Here is a 19,535-nt window from a genome sequence, read left to right on the forward strand (position 1 = left end):
TGCCATGTTGGGCACTACTTCCGTGCATGGTGGCAGCGGTGGTACATCCATTCCGGTGCTGCGAGGCAAAGGGAAAGAGACAGCGGACGACGGGGTGTCGCCCTTGGAGGGAGGCGCTTCATCTGCTGATCGGGTTGAAGAGATGATTGGACGGCTACGTCTCACTACGGTGGAGGCGCATCCGGTGTTCCTTGATGATGAGGATGAGGCAGACCTAGTAGCCCCAGATTGTGCCCTAGTGGGAAAGGTGATGTCCCCTGATACTCTTCATATCCAGACTATTTCGTCCGCGATGCGGCCGGCGTGGGGTAATCCGAAAGGTTTATTTTTCCCTCCGGAAACAACGTTTTTGTTGCGGAATTTGGTACTCAGGCTGATAGGGCTAGAGTGATTGAGGGTTCGCCATGGATGGTGGGCAAGCATGCGGTGCTCCTGAAGGTTTTTGACCAGAATATTCAGCCTCTTCAGGTTCAGTTTGATCGTTTAATGATCTGGGCTCGCATTATGCATCTCCCACCGAGACTGATGAAAGCTAAGCTAGGAATGGAGTTTGCCAAACCGGTTGGGCGGATTTTGAGGGTGGATTCAGATGCTGATGGTCGCTGTTGGGGTGGTTTCATGAGGGTGAGGACTGAGATTGATGTTCGTGAGCCGATCGTCCGCTACATTACTGTGACCTCTCTCAAATTCAAGTGTACTGAAACTTTCTCTGTGATGTATGAGAGGTTGCCGTTCTTCTGCTTCTCTTGTGGCATCCTTGGTCATTCCTCGGTTATGTGTCCGTCTCCGAGTTTGAGGGATGAGAACGGTGATCTTCCTTATGCCGCCAAGAGACTGTGTGTCAATGATGAGCATCCTCGGAGATCTGGGAGTTCAAGGTCTAGCATGGCTTCGTCTTCGGCTCATGGGGCCGGTGTTGGTGGTTTTGGTAATTCTCAGCTTGCAGCCCCAGGCCGCGGTGTATCACGTGCGTCCGATGGAATGGATGCTGCTGAGGGGGAGATCTCCCCTCCTATCAAACAAGGGGGGGCTGCTCGTGGCCGTGGGCGTTCTTCATGGGGTCGTGGTAAGGGGCGTGTCAGTGACCCCAGCTGTGAGTTGGTTCCTATCTCCCGAAAGAAGTCGGGGGCTGCTGGCCAAAAGAGGAAATCAAGTAAGGTTACAACTCCGTCACTGGACTTGGGAGAGAATAGTGCTCTGGCTTTGTTTTCGGTGGTGGATGGAAATGTGGTTTTTCAGAATGAGGATCAGAATACTGTTACTGAATCTAACAAGAAACAGCGTGTCTCAAACTCTCGATCGGTGGATCAGGCGGAGGCTGCGATGCAGCCCCGCCAGACGCAATGAGTATTTTATGCTGGAACTGTCGAGGTTTGGGGTCGAACTCGACAGTTGGCGAGCTTCGCTGGCTTGTGAAGCTCCACCGACCCTCCCTTCTCTTCCTTTCTGAAACGAAGATACGGGATACTCGTGTGAGGAACTTTATGTGGTCCTTGGGTTTTTCTAGATGTTTTGCTGTTAGTAGTGAGGGCTTCAGTGCTGGACTTGCTTTGTTCTGGACGTCTTCTACGGAGGTGACAGTTAAGGCTGCTAACAAGCATTGCATTGACACACATGTTAAGATCAATGATGGTGAGGTATGGCATGCATCTTTTGTATATGGGGAGCCCCGGAGAGAAGACCGTCCACATTTTTGGGAGTTTCTCCATCGCCTACAACCTGTGTGGGATGGCCCCTGGATTTGTTGTGGAGATTTCAATGAGGTGCTAGCTCAGGATGAACACTGTGGTCCTCGGGACCGGTCAGAATCTCAGATTGAAGCCTTTAGAGAATGTTTGTTGGATTGTGGTTTAACGGACTTGGGCTTCTCGGGACCAAAATTTACGTGGTGCAACAAACAAGACCCGATTTGCCATGTCAAGTGTCGATTGGATCGGGCTGTTGCAAATGTGGCTTTTACTAGCATGTTTGATATTTATGGGGTTGAGAATCTTATTGCCACCTCTTCGGATCATTACCCCGTGCCCGCGTCGCTGGATAACAGCTCTCGTCAGAATCAGGCACCCCCTGTTCAGCAGGGCTTCAGATTTGAGGCCATGTGGCTGCGGGCTGATGACTACAAGGATACTGTTGAACAGGCTTGGTCAGATGTACGGGTGAGTCAACCATCCCTGGAGTCTACTTGGTCTAGTCTGAAGCATATTGCTAGCTCCTTGCGGTCCTGGAGTAAGGAGGCCTTTGGGTGCATTCGAAGGAGAATAGGGAAGCTGGAGCTCCGACTTGCCACTATTAGGGCTTCGCCTCCTTGTCCTTCTCTTCTTGCTGAGGAACGATTGATCGAGAGTCAACTCTGCGAGCTATTTGAACATGAGGAAATCATGGCACGACAACGGTCTCGTATTGATTGGCTAAAGGCGGGTGATCACAACACTGATTTCTTCCACGCTAGGGCGACTGCCCGTAGGCGTACGAACAGGATACACTCGCTGGTTAGGGAAGATGATTCTTGCTGCACTTCCCAGGGGGAGATCAAGAGCATGGTTCAATGTTTCTATGATAAGTTGTTTACTTCGGAGCCGTGCCATGATGCGGACAGGGTTATTGAGGCAATACCTAACAAGATTACTACGGAGATGAATGAAGAACTCTGCAGATCGTATTCTAATGATGAGATCAAATCTGCTTTGTTTCAGATGGGTCCAACAAAGACACCGGGACCAGATGGGTTTCCGGCTCTCTTCTATCAAACCCATTGGAGTTTGCTTGGGGAGGATATATGTCAGGCTGTTCGGGGATTTCTGGAAGGTAGGCCTATTCATGACGGCTTTTGTGATTCTGTGATTGTTTTAATTCCCAAGACTACGAGACCTAAGCACTTGAATAATTTCCGTCCAATCAGTCTTTGCAATGTTCTTTATAAAATTGTCTCTAAGGTCCTGGCCAATTGATTGAAAGTGTTGCCGCTGGTTGTGGTGTCAGAGTGTCAAAGTGCTTTTGTGCCGAGAAGATTGATCACGGACAACACGCTTATTGCCTATGAGTGCTTACACACTATTAGAAGGCAGCGGGTGAAACAACCTTTCTTTGCTCTTAAGATCGACATGATGAAAGCCTATGATCGTGTGGAGTGGAGCTATTTGCATGCTTGTCTGTGTAAGTTGGGTTTCGCCTCTGCGTGGATTGACTCTGTTATGAGATGTGTCACCAACGTCCGTTATGCTGTCCAAGTCAATGGTGAGCTCACCGATCCGGTGGTTCCTTCTAAAGGCATCCGCCAAGGTGACCCAATTAGCCCCTACTTGTTCCTCTTGTGCACTGAAGGTTTGTCTAGTCTGCTATTCCAAAAGGAGTGTTGTGGCGAGCTACATGGTATTAAAAACGGCTGACAAGGACCTTCTATCTCACACCTCCTATTCGCGGATGATAGCATCTTCTTTGCTAAGAGTGATCAACGTAGTGTGGACTCTTTGGAAGCTGTGTTAAAATCGTACTGCGAGGGATCGGGCCAAGCCATCAATAAGGATAAGTCTTCTATCTTCTTTGGACGACACTGTCCGGAGAGTGTCAAGAACAGAGTTATGAACCAGTTAGGGATTCACAATGAGACTTTTCATGATTCTTATCTTGGTATGCCTACTGAGGTTGGTATTTCTCCCACCAGCACATTTAAATTCTTAACAGATAGAGCCTGGCAGAATATTTTTGGGTGGTCCGATCGGCCACTGTCAAGGGCTGGGAATGAGACTCTTCTGAAATCCATAACTCAAGCAATCCCAACCTTTGTCTCGAGCTGTTTCCGCCTTTCGAAGGCCACGTGTGATAAATTCAGGCAGATTGTTTCTAATCAATGGTGAGGTAGAGAGGATGGGAAGAAGAAGCTTCACTGGAGATCTTGGTCATGGCTCTCGACTCCGAAATCGCTTGGAGGGATGGTCTTCCGTGATATGGCTTTGTTTAATCAAGCTTTACTTGGGAAACAGGGATGGAGGCTTCTTACTGAGCCGAGTATCGCTTGGAGGGATGGGCTTCCGTGATATGGCTTTGTTTAATCAAGCTTTACTTGGGAAACAGGGATGGAGGCTTCTTACTGAGCCGAGTTCTTTGTGTGCACGGGTCCTGAAGGGTAGATACTACCCTAATAGCAGTTTTTGGAATGCTCCTGTACCTCGGACAGCTTCGGCTACTTGGCGTGGTATTATTCATGGCCGTGATCTTCTTTAAAGAGGGGTACAGTGGGGCATTGGTAATGGACGTGACACAAAGATCCTCTCTGATCATTGGATTCCATCTACACCTCCAGGTATGTTGCAGACTCTTTCGCCTATACCAGCTTCTGCTACTGTTCACTGCCTTATCAATGAGGAGCAAGGGGTGTGGGAGGAGGAGTCTGTACGAGCCTTTTTTCTGGGAGGAGTGGCGGACGACATTCTGCAAATACCAATCAACAGAAACGGCGGAAATGATTTTGCTCGCTGGCCGTTTACCAAGTATAGAGTTTATTCTGTCAAGTCTGCGTATAATATGGCGAGGACCTGTAGTTTTCTGAATGAGAGGAGCAAATCTGGTTTGGGTCAATGCTCTAGCTGGCCCCGGGAGGAGAAATTATGGAAATCTTTATGGTGTGTCAAGGTCCCCAACAAGATGAAGATTGTTCTCTGGCGTGTAGCTCATGACTGCTTTCCCTCTGGTGACCAACTTCGACGACGTCAGATTCCTACGCGGACAGACTGCTGTTTTTGTGGTCGGACCGAGAGTGTGGAACATGCTCTGCTATTCTGCCCACATGCTCGTGCTGTATGGGATGTGCTTAAGGCATCGTTCAACATCAGGCTACGGCGGTCCTTCATATCTCCGAAGCAGTGGCTGTTCGACTTCCTTTCTAGTTGTTCTGATCAGGAAGCAACGACCATCACTGTCTCCATATGGCATATCTGGGAGGCGCGGAACGCGGCGAGGAACGAGCCGATGCCGCCTCCGCCGAGGCGCACTGCTGCCAGGGCCAAGGCTTACATTGACCTGATCCTCCAACACCTCTACAAGTCTGTACTTGCTTCTAGGCGTGAGACCTGGTATACTAATCGTCAATGGTCTCCACCGCCGCAAGGTACAGTGGTGGCGTTCTCCGATGCGGCTGTGTCGGTGGAGCAACATAAATCCGGAATAGGGGTGGTGGTGCTCAACCATGAGGGCTTGTGTGTAGCTGCCTGTTCTGATCTGTTGAGGGGTGCATTGTCTCCAGAAGTAGCTGAGGCTTTAGCACTTCGTCGAGCGGTTCGTCTTGCATGTGATGAGGGTTTTGATAATGTTACCTTCACTTGAGGACCGGGACAGAGTTTTGTGCACGCATGCGGTCTTCACCAAGGGGACCCAGTCTCACCACTCCTATTCGTCATTGCCATGGAAGCCCTAACAACGCTGTTCAGGAAAGGAGCCGAGGAAGGAGTCGCTAGCAAACTAAATGGGATCTCTCCAACACAAAGGCTATCCATTTACGCGGATGATGTTGCGTTGTTCATCAAGCCGACAGAGGTGGACTTGGTCTTTGTCAAGCAGGCGCTGGCGAGCTTTGGCGAGGCCTCAGGATTGGAAGTCAACTACAATAAATCCAAGGCAATTTTGATTCGAGGCACGGTGGAGGACCAGCAGAGAGTTGCCGCACACTTGCAGTGTGACATTGGGCAGTTTCCTTGCAAGTATCTGGGCATTCCCTTGACGATGCATCAACTAACTCGAGCAGATTGGTTGCCACTTGTGGATCAAGTTAGGAAATTTATCCCGGCATGGCAGCGCGGCCTCATTCAAAGGCCAGGACGTCTTATTCTCATCAAATCAGTGGTGGCGGCGAGACCTATCCATCAGCTCATGGTGCTTAATGCCCCTGACTGGGTGTTCGATGAAATTAACGCATGGATGAGGTCGTTCTGTTGGGCCGGGAAAGACAAGGTTAACGGAGGGCAATGCCTTGTGGCATGGAACACTATCTGTCGTCCCACAAGGTTTGGAGGCCTTGGAGTAAAGAACTTGAAGGTGCAAGCCCTCGCCCTTAGGGTGAGGTGGGAGTGGTTGAGGAGGACGGACCTAGACAGACCCTGGCAAGGTATCCCGTTCTTGGTTGACGAAGAAGCGAGGCATGTGTTCAATCAATTGGTGCAAATCACAGTAGGAGCCGGCGATAGAGTGCTCTTTTGGAAGGATCGCTGGATGAATGGCCTGGCGGTGGAAGACATTGCACCAGCAATCTTACCCTTGGTGCCCACGAGAGTGCAGAACCAACGGACGGTCGGTCAAGCTATGGTTGATAGCAGGTGGGAGCTGGACATTAATGAAGAGCCACCGTTCATGGCCCTCTTGCAGCTCATGCATCTCCGAGTGGCTACTATGGATGCTTATCGAGACTCTCAGGGGCTGGACACGTTTGCATGGCCGTGGGACACATCGGGGCAGTACACTCCGCGGTCAGTGTATCGGGTGCTGCACCTTGGGCTTGCGACTTCCCCTACATACGATTGCATTTGGAGGAGTGGGGCGATCCTAAAATGCAAAATCTTTGCATGGCTAGCGGTGCAATATAGGCTATGGACTTCGGATCGGCGCGCTAGACATGGCCTGCAGGACGCTACGACGGCATGCTACACGTGCCTACAAGAGGAAGATACGGTTGACCATATCTTACTTCATTGCCCTTATGCCAAGGAGGTTTGGCATCTTTGCTTCACGGAAATCACGGTCACCGTCCGGCAGCCGCAATCAGGTGACTCGCTGGAACCGTGGTGGCTTCAGGCACGGAATGCAATCTCGAAGACGGACAGAAGAGGCTTTGACACTATCGTCATCTTCGTAGCTTGGTCTTTATGGAAGCAAAGGAATGCTAGAGTATTTGGGTGGGTGGAGCAACAAAGGAGGCCGCGGCAGTTGGTGCACCAAATCTTCGATGAGCTTAAAGAGCAGGATGAAGCTGGTGTTGGGAGAATACATCGATTTATGAGTAGTTAGGCAGAGTATTGTTTAGGTGTTGAGTGAATCTTGCTAGCTTGATGTTCGCATCTATGCCTAGCTTCTTGTAATTATGTTTGCTGCCTTCTATAAAAATATGGTACGCCTTTGGCGTACTCTCGAAAAAAAATGTTATCTTCAATACGGATTGCCTCTCGGTGATGCAGCGCTTGAAATCTTCTTCTAGTGACCGCTCGGTGGTAGGTTCTATTCTTATGGACGTCAAAGTGATGGCAAATGGTCTTTCTTCTGCAACTTTCCAGCATGTTCGTCGGCAGTACAATGTTTTAGCTTATGTCTTAGCTAGATCTAGTTTGAGCTCTACTAGTCCATGTATTTTTCATTCGGCTCCGGATTGCATCCGGGAGACTCTTTGTAAATTTGTTGGTTGATCAATAAAGACCGACGTTCGCTAAAAAAAACAAAGTTGGCGTTCACCCCGATAGCGGCCTCTGCTTCTCTACTCTTCTCCAAACTTCCACACTCGTGTCCCTTTCTTTTCTCCCCGTCGCTTCCGCAGATCAAAATTCAAAACCCTAGCGAACTCCTCCGCAAGCACGTGATCGATTGGCCATGGCTTCCGCCCTTGGAGCCCAGGTACGCGCGCTCTTGTCTTACACCCTCCGCGTGCGCGCGGCTTCCCCGTTCGCTGTGCCCCTAAGCTTTCCTGGTGCCTTGTAGGTGGCTGCCGTGGCGCCGATTGGTTCGGATGGTCGCCACTACAGGAGTTGTTCTTCGCTCAAGGTGCGTGGTTAGTCTGAACTGTCTGAGGTTTAATGTTGCTCCCGTTCGGGTGGTATCGATGAGGAATCTCCTGGTTCGATCTGCGTTGGCACTATAGAATAATACAGTAGTTCCGAAAGGCAAATTTCTAAACTTTGCTAAGTACGTTTTTTTGGAAACCAGCAGATAGAGCATCCTGCTAGTTGAACTGTTGACGGATCTGAAGCGAAATGTGTGATTGCCAGCAGCTCTATGCGGCTTAGAGTTTTCTCAATCATATCTTTGCCTGACTTAGTTGTCATCTCCATTGCTTACTTTGCAACTATATCCCGCTCAGCATTGGTAAGTTACCGCCAAACAGATGTTAGTCATCGGTTACCGCCAATACAGTGGGAGATAGGTGTTATATATTTTTAGGTTAGGCAGGATATGACTTATTTTTCCCGAATGAAGTACTAATTAGACTCACACCTGGGAAATATGTGCTATATGAACTAGTGACATGCACATTTTTTGTATGCCATAGTTTCTTATGAGAATTATTACTAAGAAATACTCACGCAACATGCACATCACTTCCTTTTCGAAAACATTCCTAGGCTATAATTCTTTCATATCTCTAGGACCTAGGAATTGTTGTTGGGCTTTACAGGCAAACATTCAGCATTTGATTCTCCTTAGCTTAGGGGTTATTGGACCCTAAGTTTCTATCATCCGTAGTACTGTATTTTTGTACATGATTTACTTGTTATTGTTCAGGGTAATAACTCCTGTAATAAGTCATGGACTGGAAAATTAGCATGGGAAAACAAGACCCTGCAACCAAGACATACGAAGAAGGTCTTTTGCATGTACGTGCAACAAGCAAGCAAAAGTAAATGTAAAGTTGCTATTAAACCTCTGGAACTGGAGAATACAAAGGAGCCACCCCTCAACTTATACAAACCAAAGGGACCCTACACGGCCTCAATTGTCTCCGTTGAGAGAATTGTAGGTCCTAAAGCTCCTGGTGAAACATGTCACATTGTCATTGACCATGGTGGTAATGTCCCATACTGGGAAGGACAAAGTTATGGTGTCATTCCTCCAGTAAGTATCCCCTCCCCCCCACGCCTTATGATTGCCCAAGATAATGTATCATTCTTGATCCTTCATAGTAATATTGCTTTCACTACTTTTTTCTCCTTTCCTTTGATCGCTAGTGAATGTTGATCATTAATTGTCTGCAGTTCTAGAATCCAACCCTTTGAAAAAATAAAAAGGGCAGGGTCCGGAGAAGGGTCCGACCACTTTGGGTCTATAGTACGCAGCCTTTCCCTACATTTCTGCAAGAGGCTGTTTCCAGGACTCGAACCCATGATCTCATGGTCACAAGGCAACAGCTTTACCGCTGTGCCGGGGCTCCCTTCAACCCTTTGAAAAAATAGTAAAAGTAAATATTTAAAAGGGTCAGAAATTTAAACCATCATTTCTACATCTATAAATACACCGTGCTCCCTAATTTTGGAGCTCTCACATTCAATTGAGATCTTCAATTTAGAATTGGGTCGCCTGATTTTGACCGGATCATTTTTTTTATCAAGGAACTCTCTCATTCAATTCTTTTAATCTATTATACTCCCTAATTTTGGAGCTCCCTCATTCGATTCAGGTATTCAATTTTGGATTTGGTTCACGATTTTGACCGGGTTAACGATTTTTCAAATCAATCGACAACCAAAAACATCGACATCCACAATACTAAATAAACAAAATATGGAAATTCATTTCATGATGATTCTAATGGTACCGGTTTGATACTATGGATATTGATATATTTCTCTACAAAAAAAGGTCAAACTTAAAGAGGTTTGACTTTTCGGAAAACCTATACACCTTATATTTTGAAATACTGCGAGTAGAAAAATTATGAAAACCCAACAACACCAACGACGCAGCAAAGCGCGTCCAACCCTTCTAGTATAAGAGTTTCTTCATATATGTGATGTTGAATGGTGGATAAATCTGTAAATGCAAAATCTTTTATTTCCGAGTCTTGGGTTGCAAAATCTAGTGTTTATGATTCTTGGGTTGCAAAATCTAGTGTTTATGATTCTTGGGTTGCTGACAATATGACAATTGTTGTTAAAAGAAAGTATATAGATCCTTGCTGATAAAACATTTTATAAAAAGGGAAGAAACATGTTGATCATTCTTGGTGATTAGTTATCAGTAGCTAATGAGCAACTAAAGATCAGTTCCTGTCTTATGTTCAATTCCTTTCGTCCCATATCTTTGTTGCTCTCTCAGCCTTTTGTGCATTTCCAGGGAGAGAACCCAAAGAAACCTGGGGCCCCGAATACCGTCCGACTCTATTCTATTGCGTCTACTAGGTATGGTGATTCTTTTGATGGAAGGACTGCTAGTCTTTGTGTGCGCCGTGCTGTTTATTATGATCCTGAAACTGGAAAAGAAGATCCTTCAAAGAAGGGTATCTGCAGTAACTTCTTGTGTGACTCAAAACCGGGTGACAAAATTCAGATCACAGGTATGCAGCCGTGTAAAAAGCCTTAAATGTACATACAACGACAATTCATTGCTTGTAACTCAACCATTTTGCTTCGGAGTTATTCCAGGTCATATAGAAGGTGTATTTGTATATAAACTGTTAATAGATCTGGCAGGATGGGGTTGTGGGTTTGGGGCACTCTGAAAAAGATACACCCGTTCAATATTAGGACCTTCTCGTCTTCTGTTTTCAGTTTTTACTCTAATATTATGTGGAATTTTTAATGCATAGGCTGTGAACATAGTTTATGTGTCATGGCATATACTGCGTTTTCTGTACTTTAACTGTTTAGCATCTCATGATGGTTCGTGCCCATGCTCAGGCCCCTCGGGCAAAATAATGCTTCTGCCTGAGGATGACCCAAACGCAACTCATATCATGATTGGAACTGGCACGGGTGTTGCTCCTTTCCGTGGCTACCTACGTCGTATGTTCATGGAAGATGTTTCATCTTTCAAGTTTGGTGGTCTGGCTTGGCTCTTCCTTGGTGTCGCCAACACTGACAGCCTGCTCTATGACGAAGAGTTCACAAACTACCTTCAGCAGTATCCAGAAAATTTCAGGTTAGAAAGACTTTAATGCTCAACATCTAATTTCAGTTTGCCCAATGATATTATTGTGAATACTATGGTCCAGTTCTCTGTTGATTTACTTGTGTAGTTAAGAGCTCTACTCTCTGGTTATATTTGTGCTTGACTTGAGTAAAGCCGACTGATTCTTGTTTGAGCTGACTCAAGTTTCATGGGCTCTGCAGGTATGACAAAGCACTAAGCCGGGAGCAGAAAAACAAGAGTGGTGGCAAGATGTATGTGCAGGACAAGATCGAGGAGTACAGTGATGAGATCTTCAAGCTTTTGGATGATGGTGCACACATCTACTTCTGTGGTTTGAAGGGGATGATGCCAGGGATTCAGGACACACTCAAGAGAGTAGCTGAGCAAAGAGGTGAGAGTTGGCATCAGAAGCTGTCACAGCTGAAAAAGAACAAGCAATGGCACGTCGAAGTTTACTAGGTTACAATGGCTGAGACTGTTAATTATTGTTTCCCGGGGAGATGGAAAACAGAAAGATAAGTGGGTCATTCTCTTCCCATTGTAAAATTGTCAATATTATTCATAGGCGTGTGCGTCGCATGATTAATAAAACGATGTGCAATTTTGCCTGTGAGGCCCTTGCAGCTAGCTTACTCCTGTCCATTTTACATGATGGGTTTTCAAATGTAGCTTTTCCTGCTGTTTAGTACATGTCACTATGATGCTAAAAATATATCCAGAAGAGCAAAGGTGTAGCATCTCCCTTTATCTTTAGGGTCAAAAGGATGTTAATCCCATGATTTATGTGATTGATGCCTTAAGTCTTATCTGGCCTCTTCCGAAGCATCTACGTTCTTCAGCAGTCTTAGGGGGAAAGTGGGGTCAGTTAGGTTCAGGTTTTTGTATTCTTGCTTTTCTCATCATTGTTTTACTTTTCCACGTGCGTTCCTGGACATGCAAAGCAGTATGACAAGCAGAAGATTCTTTGCATCATATTCCGTGTAGCTTCTTGTTTCAACTGGCGCCACTGTATCTCCTGCTGTCAGTGATCTGTAAAGGCTGTGTGCAGCTGGGAGAAACTGCAACCAACTTTGCCAACATGTTCAGGTGTTCTGTAGTGAATTTAGGTAACGTGTAACTTTCAGCTTCCCTTTTTGTTCATTTCTAAGCTCTCATGCAAATCTTGTGAGCATGCAACTTTAGGTGTATCCTTCACAGTCAGGTTTCAAAAGACTCTTTTGGTTCCACCGCCTTAATTTCTACAAAGAATAGCTGAATAAGTTCACTTTTTTTTGCGGGTAAAACTCATTTCATAACTCATAAGGTGTATACTTTCCGTGAAAAAATACTCCCTCCGTTCACAAACATAAAATGTTTTAACTTTTTTTTGAATCAGATGTATATAGACACGTTTTAATGTGTTTGTCCACTCATTTCAGTCCAAAACATCTTATATTTGTGAACGGACGGAGTATGTAACAATGACAGACGTATAATTGTGTTCGAGGAGGAAAGGGGGAGAAACAGGAGCCTAATTCATATGAACACGCTATTCTTAAGAAGACCTTGCATGGTTGCAAAAAAAAAAAAAAAGGGTCACATGCTTCGTGTCTCCTGTTTGTCTCAACTGCCAAAACGAACATGCGAAATCTCTAGATCTATGATCAAATTAATGGCCAATAGATCAGATCCAAATATATTTTATTGCACGATCTCTACTATGCTGCCGTTACATATGGCTATGCTTGCGGAGAGATGCTGAGTATGCACATGATCACCTCTCACTGCACATGCTTATTTCGTTCTGATACATAGCTCTAGTTTCGTTTCCAGAGACTATTTTTTCCTGCGATTTGAATGCGTGACCTCTCAGGGAAACCAGAACGAGCGTTCTTCTTCTCCGACTCCGGATGGCCCACCACGCCGGATTCAGATCACCTTTTTCTCTTTCTTTTGACTTTCTTGCTCTGTCCCTATCAATCATATGCATGTGGGCTCACAATTTGAAGAGCACGACTACGTGCATGGACAAATGAGCATACAAAGACACATCCGGACACTGTCCGAATATGTTCATGGACATATAGGAATAGCGGAATACAAAATTAAGAAACAAAGAGGACTGGCCGGCCCGAGTCTCCCTTCCCACGTCACCCCTCGCGAGGCGAGGGGAGGCACCCCCAAATCGCTGCCGCCAGGTTCTCCCTCCTCTGCCCCTCCCTTCCTCGCCGCCGCCAGAGGGCACGACCGGGCAAAGCCCGGTTGTCGCCGGCGGCGCGGGGCCTCCTCACCTTCCTATGCCGTGGGGTGGCGCGGATTATCGTGGCTGCAGGGCAACGCAGCGGGGCGGCGCGCTGGCGTGGGATGCGTCGGCGGCGCGTCGGCTTCGTGGTAGGCTGTGAGGGGCGGCTGGTGGTGGCGTGCCGCGTCCAGCCCTGGTTGGGGGTCCTCTGGATCTGGCCATGGCTGGCGGCTGGCGGCGCGAGGTGGTAGCCACGGCCAGGTTCGGTTGTCGCCGTGGGTGTGCTCTGCTGCACCGCGGTGGCTGCCCTTGTTACGGTGCGGGACTTGGCGGCTGTGTGGCAGGGTCGCGCGGGGGTGGCCAGGGCTTCGGCCTAGATCTGGTCCAAGTGCTCGGAAGCGGACGGCGGTGTCCCGGCACGCGTGCGTGCGACGTTGGGACTGGGTGCGGCAGGCGATGGCGGCTGGCGGCGCGAGGTGGTAGCCACGGCCAGGTTCGGTTGTCGCCATGGGTGTGCTCTGCTGCACCGCAGTGGCTGCCCCTCGCTGCGGTGCGGGGCTTGGGGGCTGTGTGGCAGGGTCGCGCGGGGGTGGCCGGTGCTTCGGCCTAGATCTGGTCCAAGTGCTCGGAGGCGGACAACGGTGTCCCGACACGCGTGCGTGCGGCGTTGGGACTGGGTACGGCAGGCGATGGCGGACTGCGAGCGAAGGCTGTGGTGGCGTCGTCAAGCCGCACCCCGGTTGGCTGGCGGCGCGGGTGCGTGCCCGACGGCTCTGTTGGCAAACATAGCATGCAATTTAAAAAAAAAATCTACGCTCACGCAAGATCTATCTAGGAGATCCATAGCAATGAGAGGGGGAGAGTGTGTCCACGTACCCTCGTAAACCGAAAACGGAAGCGTTTGACAACGCGGTTGATGTAGTCGAACTTTTTCTCGTTCCGACCGGTCAAGCACCGAATGTACGGCACCTCCGAGTTTTGCACACGTTCGGCTCGATGACGTCCCTCGAACTCTTGATCCAGCAAAGTGTCGAGGGAGAGTTCCGTCAGCACGACGGTGTGGTTACGGTGATGGTGAAGTGATCTGCGTAGGGCTTCGCCTAAGCACTACGTGAATATGACCGGAGGCGTAAACTGTGGAGGGAGGCGCCGCACACGGCTAGGAATCAATGTTGTGTGTTCTAGCGGTGCCCCCTCATATATATAGGTTGGAGGGAAGGAGAGGCAGCCAAGGGGCGCCCCAAGTAGAAGGAATCCTACCTGGGCGCCTCCCAATTCGGCCTCCCCTCTTCCATATTCATCCGGAGGGGGAAGGAAGGAGGAGGGAGGAGAGAAAGAAGGGGGAGGCCGAATCCCTCCCCTTCCTTTCTCTCTTCCCCTCTTTCCTTCCTCCTTATTTTGGCCTACATGGGGCGCACCAGCCCCCTAGGGGCTGGTCTGTCCCCTTCTTGGCCCATTAGGCCCATGTAGTTGCCGGGGGGATGCCCGGAACCCCTTCCGGTGACCCGATATGTACCCGGTACCCCCGGAACACTTCCGGTGTCCGAATATTATCGTCCTATATATGAATCTTTACCTCTCAACCATTTCGAGACTCCTCATCATGTCCGTGATCTCATCCGGGACTCCAAACAATATTCGGTCACCAAATCACATAACTCATATAATACAAAATCGTCATCGAACGTTAAGCGTGCGGACCCTACGGGTTCGAGAACTATGTAGACATGATCAAGACACCTCTCTGATCAATAACAAACAGTGGAACCTAGATGCTCATATTGGTTCGTACATATTCTACGAAGATCTTTATCGGTCGTACCGCAATGACAACATATGTAATTCCCTTTGTCATCGGTATGTTACTTGCCCGAGATTCGATCGTCGGTATCTTTATACCTAGTTCAATCTCGTTACCGGCAAGTCTCTTTACTCGTTTCGTAATACATCATTCCACAACTAACTCATTAGTCACATTGCTTGCAAGGCTTATTATGATGTGCATTACCGAGAGGGCCGAGAGATACCTCTCTGATACTCGGAGTGACAAATCCTAATCTCGATCTATGCCAACCCAACAAACACCTTCGGAGATACCTGTAGAGCATATTTATAATCACCCAGTTACGTTGTGACGTTTGATACCACACAAGGTATTCCTCCGGTATCCGGGAGTTGCATAATCTCATAGTCAAAGGAATATGTATATGCCATGAAGAAAGCAATAACAATAAAACTTAACGATCATTATGCTAAGCTAACGAATGGGTCTTGTCCATCACATCATTCTCCTAATGATGTGATCTCGTTCATCAAATGACAACACATGTCTATGGTTAGGAAACTTAACCATCTTTGATTAACGAGCTAGTCTAGTAGAGGCTTACTAGGGACAGTGTGTTTTGTCTATGTATCCACACATGTACCAAGTTTCCGGTTAATACAATTCTGGCATGAATAATAAACATTTATCATGATATAAGGAAATATAAACAATAACTTTATTATTGCCTCTAAGGCATATTTCCTTCAGTCTCCCACTTGCACTAGAGTCAATAATCTAGTTCACATCGTCATGTGATTTAACACCAATAGTTCACATATTTATGTGATTAGTTCACATCGCCATGTGACTAACACCCAAAGGGTTTACTAGAGTCAATAATCTAGTTCACATTGCTTATGTGATTAACACCCGAAGAGTACTAAGGTGTGATCATGTTTTGCTTGTGAGAGAAGTTTAGTCAACGGGTCTGCCACATTCAGAGCCGTATGTATTTTGCAAATTTGCTATGTCTACAATGCTCTACATGGAGCTACTCCAACTAATTGCTCCCACTTTCAATATGTATCCAGATTGAGACTCAGAGTCATCCGGATCGGTGTAAAAGCTTGCATCGACGTAACTCTTTACGATGAACTTTTTATCACCTCCATAACCGAGAAATATTTCTTTAGTCCTCTTAGGTAACTAAGGATAACTTTGACCGCTATCCAGTGATCTACTCCTGGATCACTATCGTACCCCCTTACCAAACTCATGGCAAGGTACACAATAGGTCTGGTACACAACATAGCATACTTTATAGAACCTATGGCTGAGGCATAGGGAATGACTTTTATTCTCTTTCTATTTTCTGTCGTGGTCGGGTTTTGAGTCTTACTGAACTTTACACCTTACGATACAGGCAATAACTCCTTCTTTGACTGTTCCATTTTGAACTACTTCAAAATCTTGTCAAGGTATGTACTCATTGAAAAATCTTATCAAGCGTCTTGATCTATCTCTATAGATCTTGATGCCCAATATGTAAGCAGCTTCGCCTAGGCCTTTCTTTGAAAAACTCCTTTCAAACACTCCTTTATGCTTTCCAGAAAATTCTACATCATTTCCGATCAACAATATGTCATTCACATATACTTATCAGAAAGGTTGTAGTGCTCCCACTCACTTTCTTGTAAATACAGGCTTCAGCGCAAGTCTGTATAAAACTATATGCTTTGATCAACTCATCAAAGCGTATATTCCAACTCCGAGATGCTTGCACCAGTCCATAGATGGATCGCTGGAGCTTGCACATTTTGTTAGCACCTTTAGGATTGACAAAAACCTTCTGGTTGCATCATATACAACTCTTCTTTAATAAATCCATCAAGGAATGTAGTTTTGGTATCCATTTGATAGATTTCATAAAATGCGGCAATTGCTAACATGATTCAGACAGACTTAAGCATCGATACGAGTGAGGAAAACTCATCGTAGTCAACACCTTGAACTTGTCAAAAAACTTTTTGCGACAATTCGAGCTTTGTAGATAGTAACACTACCATCAGCGTCCGTCTTCCTCTTGAAGATCCATTTATTCTCAATGGCTTGCCCGATCATCGGGCAAGTCCACCAAAGTCCACACTTTGTTCTTATATATGGATCCTATCTCAGATTTCATGGCCTCAAGCCATTTATCGGAATCTGGGCTCATCATTGCTTCCTCATAGTTCGTAGGTTCGTCATGGTCTAGTAACATGACTTCCAGGACATGATTACCATACCACTCTGGTGCGGAATGTGCTCTGGTTGACCTATGAGGTTCGGTAGTAACTTTATCTGAAGTTTCACGATCATTATCATTAGCTTCCTCTCTAGATGGTGTAGGCATCACGGGAACGGTTTTCTGTGATGAGCTACTTTCCAATTTGAGAGAAGGTACAATTACCTCATCAAGTTCTACTTTCCTCCCACTCACTTCTTTTGAGAGAAACTCCTTCTCTAGAAAGGATTCATTCTTACCAATAAAGATCTTGCCTTCGGATCTGTGATAGAAGGTGTACCCAACAGTTTCTTTTGGGTATCCTATGAAGACGCACTTCTCCGATTTGGGTTCGAGCTTATCAGGCTGAAGCTTTTTCACATAAGCATCACAACCCCGAACTTTAAGAAACGACAACTTAGATTTGTTGCCAAACCATAGTTCATACGGTGTTGTCTCAACCAATTTAGATGGTGCCCTATTTAACGTGAATGCAACTGTCTCTAATGCATAACCCCTAAACGATAGTGGTAAATCGGTAAGAGACATCATAGACCGCACCACATCTAATAAAGTGCGGTTACGATGTTCAGACACACCATTACGCTGTGGTGTTCCAGGTGGCGTGAGTTGTGAAACTATTCCATATTGTTTTAAATGAAGGCCAAACTCGTAACTCAAATATTCGCCTCCACGATCAGATCGTAGAAACTTTATTTTCTTGTTACGATGATTCTCCACTTCACTCTGAAATTCTTTGAACTTTTCAAATGTTTCAGACTTGTGTTTCATTAAGTAGATATACCCATATCTGCTCAAATCATCTCTGAAGGTCAGAAAATAACGATACCAGCCGCGAGCCTCAACACTCATCGGACCGCATACATCGGTATGTATTATTTCTAATAAGTCAGTGGCTCGCTCCATTGTTCCGGAGAACGGAGTTTTAGTCATCTTGCCCATGAGGCATGGTTCGCAAGCATCAAATGATTCATAATCAAGTGATTCCAAAAGTCCATCCGCATGGAGTTTCTTCATGCGCTTTACACCAATATGACCTAAACAGCAGTGCCACAAATATGTTGCACTATCATTATCAACTTTGCATCTTTTGGCATCAATATTATGAATATGTGTATCATCATGATCGAGATTCAACAAACCATTCACATTGGGTGTATGACCATAGAAGGTTTTATTCATATAAACAGAACAACAATTATTCTCTAACTTAAATGAATAACCGTATTACAATAAACATGATCTAATCATATTAATACTCAACGCAAACACCAAATAACATTTATTTAGGTTCAATTCTAATCCCGAAGATAGAGGGAGTGTGCGATGGTGATTGTATCAACCTTGGAATTACTTTCAACACACATCGTCACCTCGTCCTTAACTAGTCAATGTTTATTTTGCTACTCCCGTTTCGAGTTACTACTCTTAGCAACTGAACCAGTATCAAATACCGAGGGGTTGCTATAAACACTAGTAAAGTACACATCAATAACATGTATATCAAATATACCCTTGTTCACTTTGCCATCCTTCTTATCCGCCAAGTATCTAGGGCAATTCCACTTCCAGTGACCATTTCCTTTGTAGTAGAAGCACTCATTTTCAGGTTTGGGTCTAGCTTTGGGCTTCTTCACGGGAGTGGCAACATGCTTGCCATTCTTCTTGAAGTTCCCTTTCTTTCCCTTGCCCTTTTTCTTGAAACTAGTGGTCTTGTTAACCATCAACACTTGATGTTATTTCTTGATTTCTACCTTCGCTGATTTCAGCATCGCGAAGAGCTTGGGAATCGTTTTTGTTATCCCTTATATATTATAGTTCATCACGAAGTTCTAGTAACTTGGTGATAGTGACTAGAAAACTCTGTCAATCACTATCTTATCTGGAAGATTAACTCCCACTTGATTCAAGCGATTGTAGTACCCAGACATTCTGAGCACATCCTCACTAGCTGAGTTATTCTCCTCCATCTTGTAGGCAAAGTACTTGTCAGAGGTCTCATACCTCTTAACTCGGGTATGAGTCTGAAATACCAATTTCAGCTCTTGTAACATCTCATATGCTATGTGGCGTTCAAAACATTTTTGAAGTCCCGGTTCTAAGCCGTAAAGCATGGTGCACTAAACTATCAAGTAGTTATCATTTCGAGCTTGCCAAACATTCATAACGTCTGCATCTGCTCCTGTAATAGGTCCGTCACCTAGCGGTGCATCAAGGACATAATTGTTCTGTGCAACAGTGAGGATAATCCTCAGATCACGGACCTAGTCCACATCATTGCTACTATCATCTTTCAACTTAGTTTTCTCGAGGAACATATTAAAAACATAGGGGAGCTACAACGCGAGCTATTGATCTACAACATAGATATGCAAATACTATCAGGACTAAGTTCATGATAAATTAAGTTCAATTAATCATATTACTTAAGAACTCCCACTTAGATA

General features: G+C 46.0%; 2 protein-coding genes across 2 annotated transcripts; both read left to right on the top strand.

Moving 5' to 3' along the window:
* Positions 1–1,964: 1,964 nt before the first annotated feature.
* On the top strand, positions 1,965–5,319 carry LOC141040970 (uncharacterized). The gene is made up of 2 exons (XM_073507081.1): positions 1,965–2,156; positions 4,312–5,319. Exons 1-2 carry the CDS (start codon positions 1,965–1,967, stop codon positions 5,317–5,319), a joined length of 1,200 nt encoding a protein of 399 aa, XP_073363182.1.
* A 2,111-nt stretch (positions 5,320–7,430) lies between these two features.
* On the top strand, positions 7,431–11,624 carry LOC109780871 (ferredoxin--NADP reductase, embryo isozyme, chloroplastic). Its single transcript, XM_020339458.4, has 6 exons — positions 7,431–7,590; positions 7,675–7,737; positions 8,476–8,805; positions 10,024–10,243; positions 10,587–10,827; positions 11,019–11,624. Exons 1-6 carry the CDS (start codon positions 7,567–7,569, stop codon positions 11,275–11,277), a joined length of 1,137 nt encoding a protein of 378 aa, XP_020195047.1. The 5' UTR covers positions 7,431–7,566; the 3' UTR covers positions 11,278–11,624.
* Positions 11,625–19,535: the final 7,911 nt, after the last annotated feature.

Source organism: Aegilops tauschii, chromosome 2, assembly GCF_002575655.3.
Source record: "Aegilops tauschii subsp. strangulata cultivar AL8/78 chromosome 2, Aet v6.0, whole genome shotgun sequence".
NCBI lineage: Eukaryota > Viridiplantae > Streptophyta > Magnoliopsida > Poales > Poaceae > Aegilops > Aegilops tauschii.

Excerpts from the sequence above, each read along its gene's own strand:
- LOC141040970 (XM_073507081.1), top strand. The coding sequence starts at position 1,965 with ATGTTTGATATTTATGGGGTTGAGAATCTTATTGCCACCTCTTCGGAT. Across the intron at positions 2,157-4,311 it reads AGGCTTGGTCAGATGTACGG|ACTCTTTCGCCTATACCAGC; the intron begins GTGAGTCAACCA and ends GGTATGTTGCAG.
- LOC109780871 (XM_020339458.4), top strand. The coding sequence starts at position 7,567 with ATGGCTTCCGCCCTTGGAGCCCAG. Across the intron at positions 8,806-10,023 it reads GTTATGGTGTCATTCCTCCA|GGAGAGAACCCAAAGAAACC; the intron begins GTAAGTATCCCC and ends GTGCATTTCCAG. Across the intron at positions 10,828-11,018 it reads CAGTATCCAGAAAATTTCAG|GTATGACAAAGCACTAAGCC; the intron begins GTTAGAAAGACT and ends TGGGCTCTGCAG.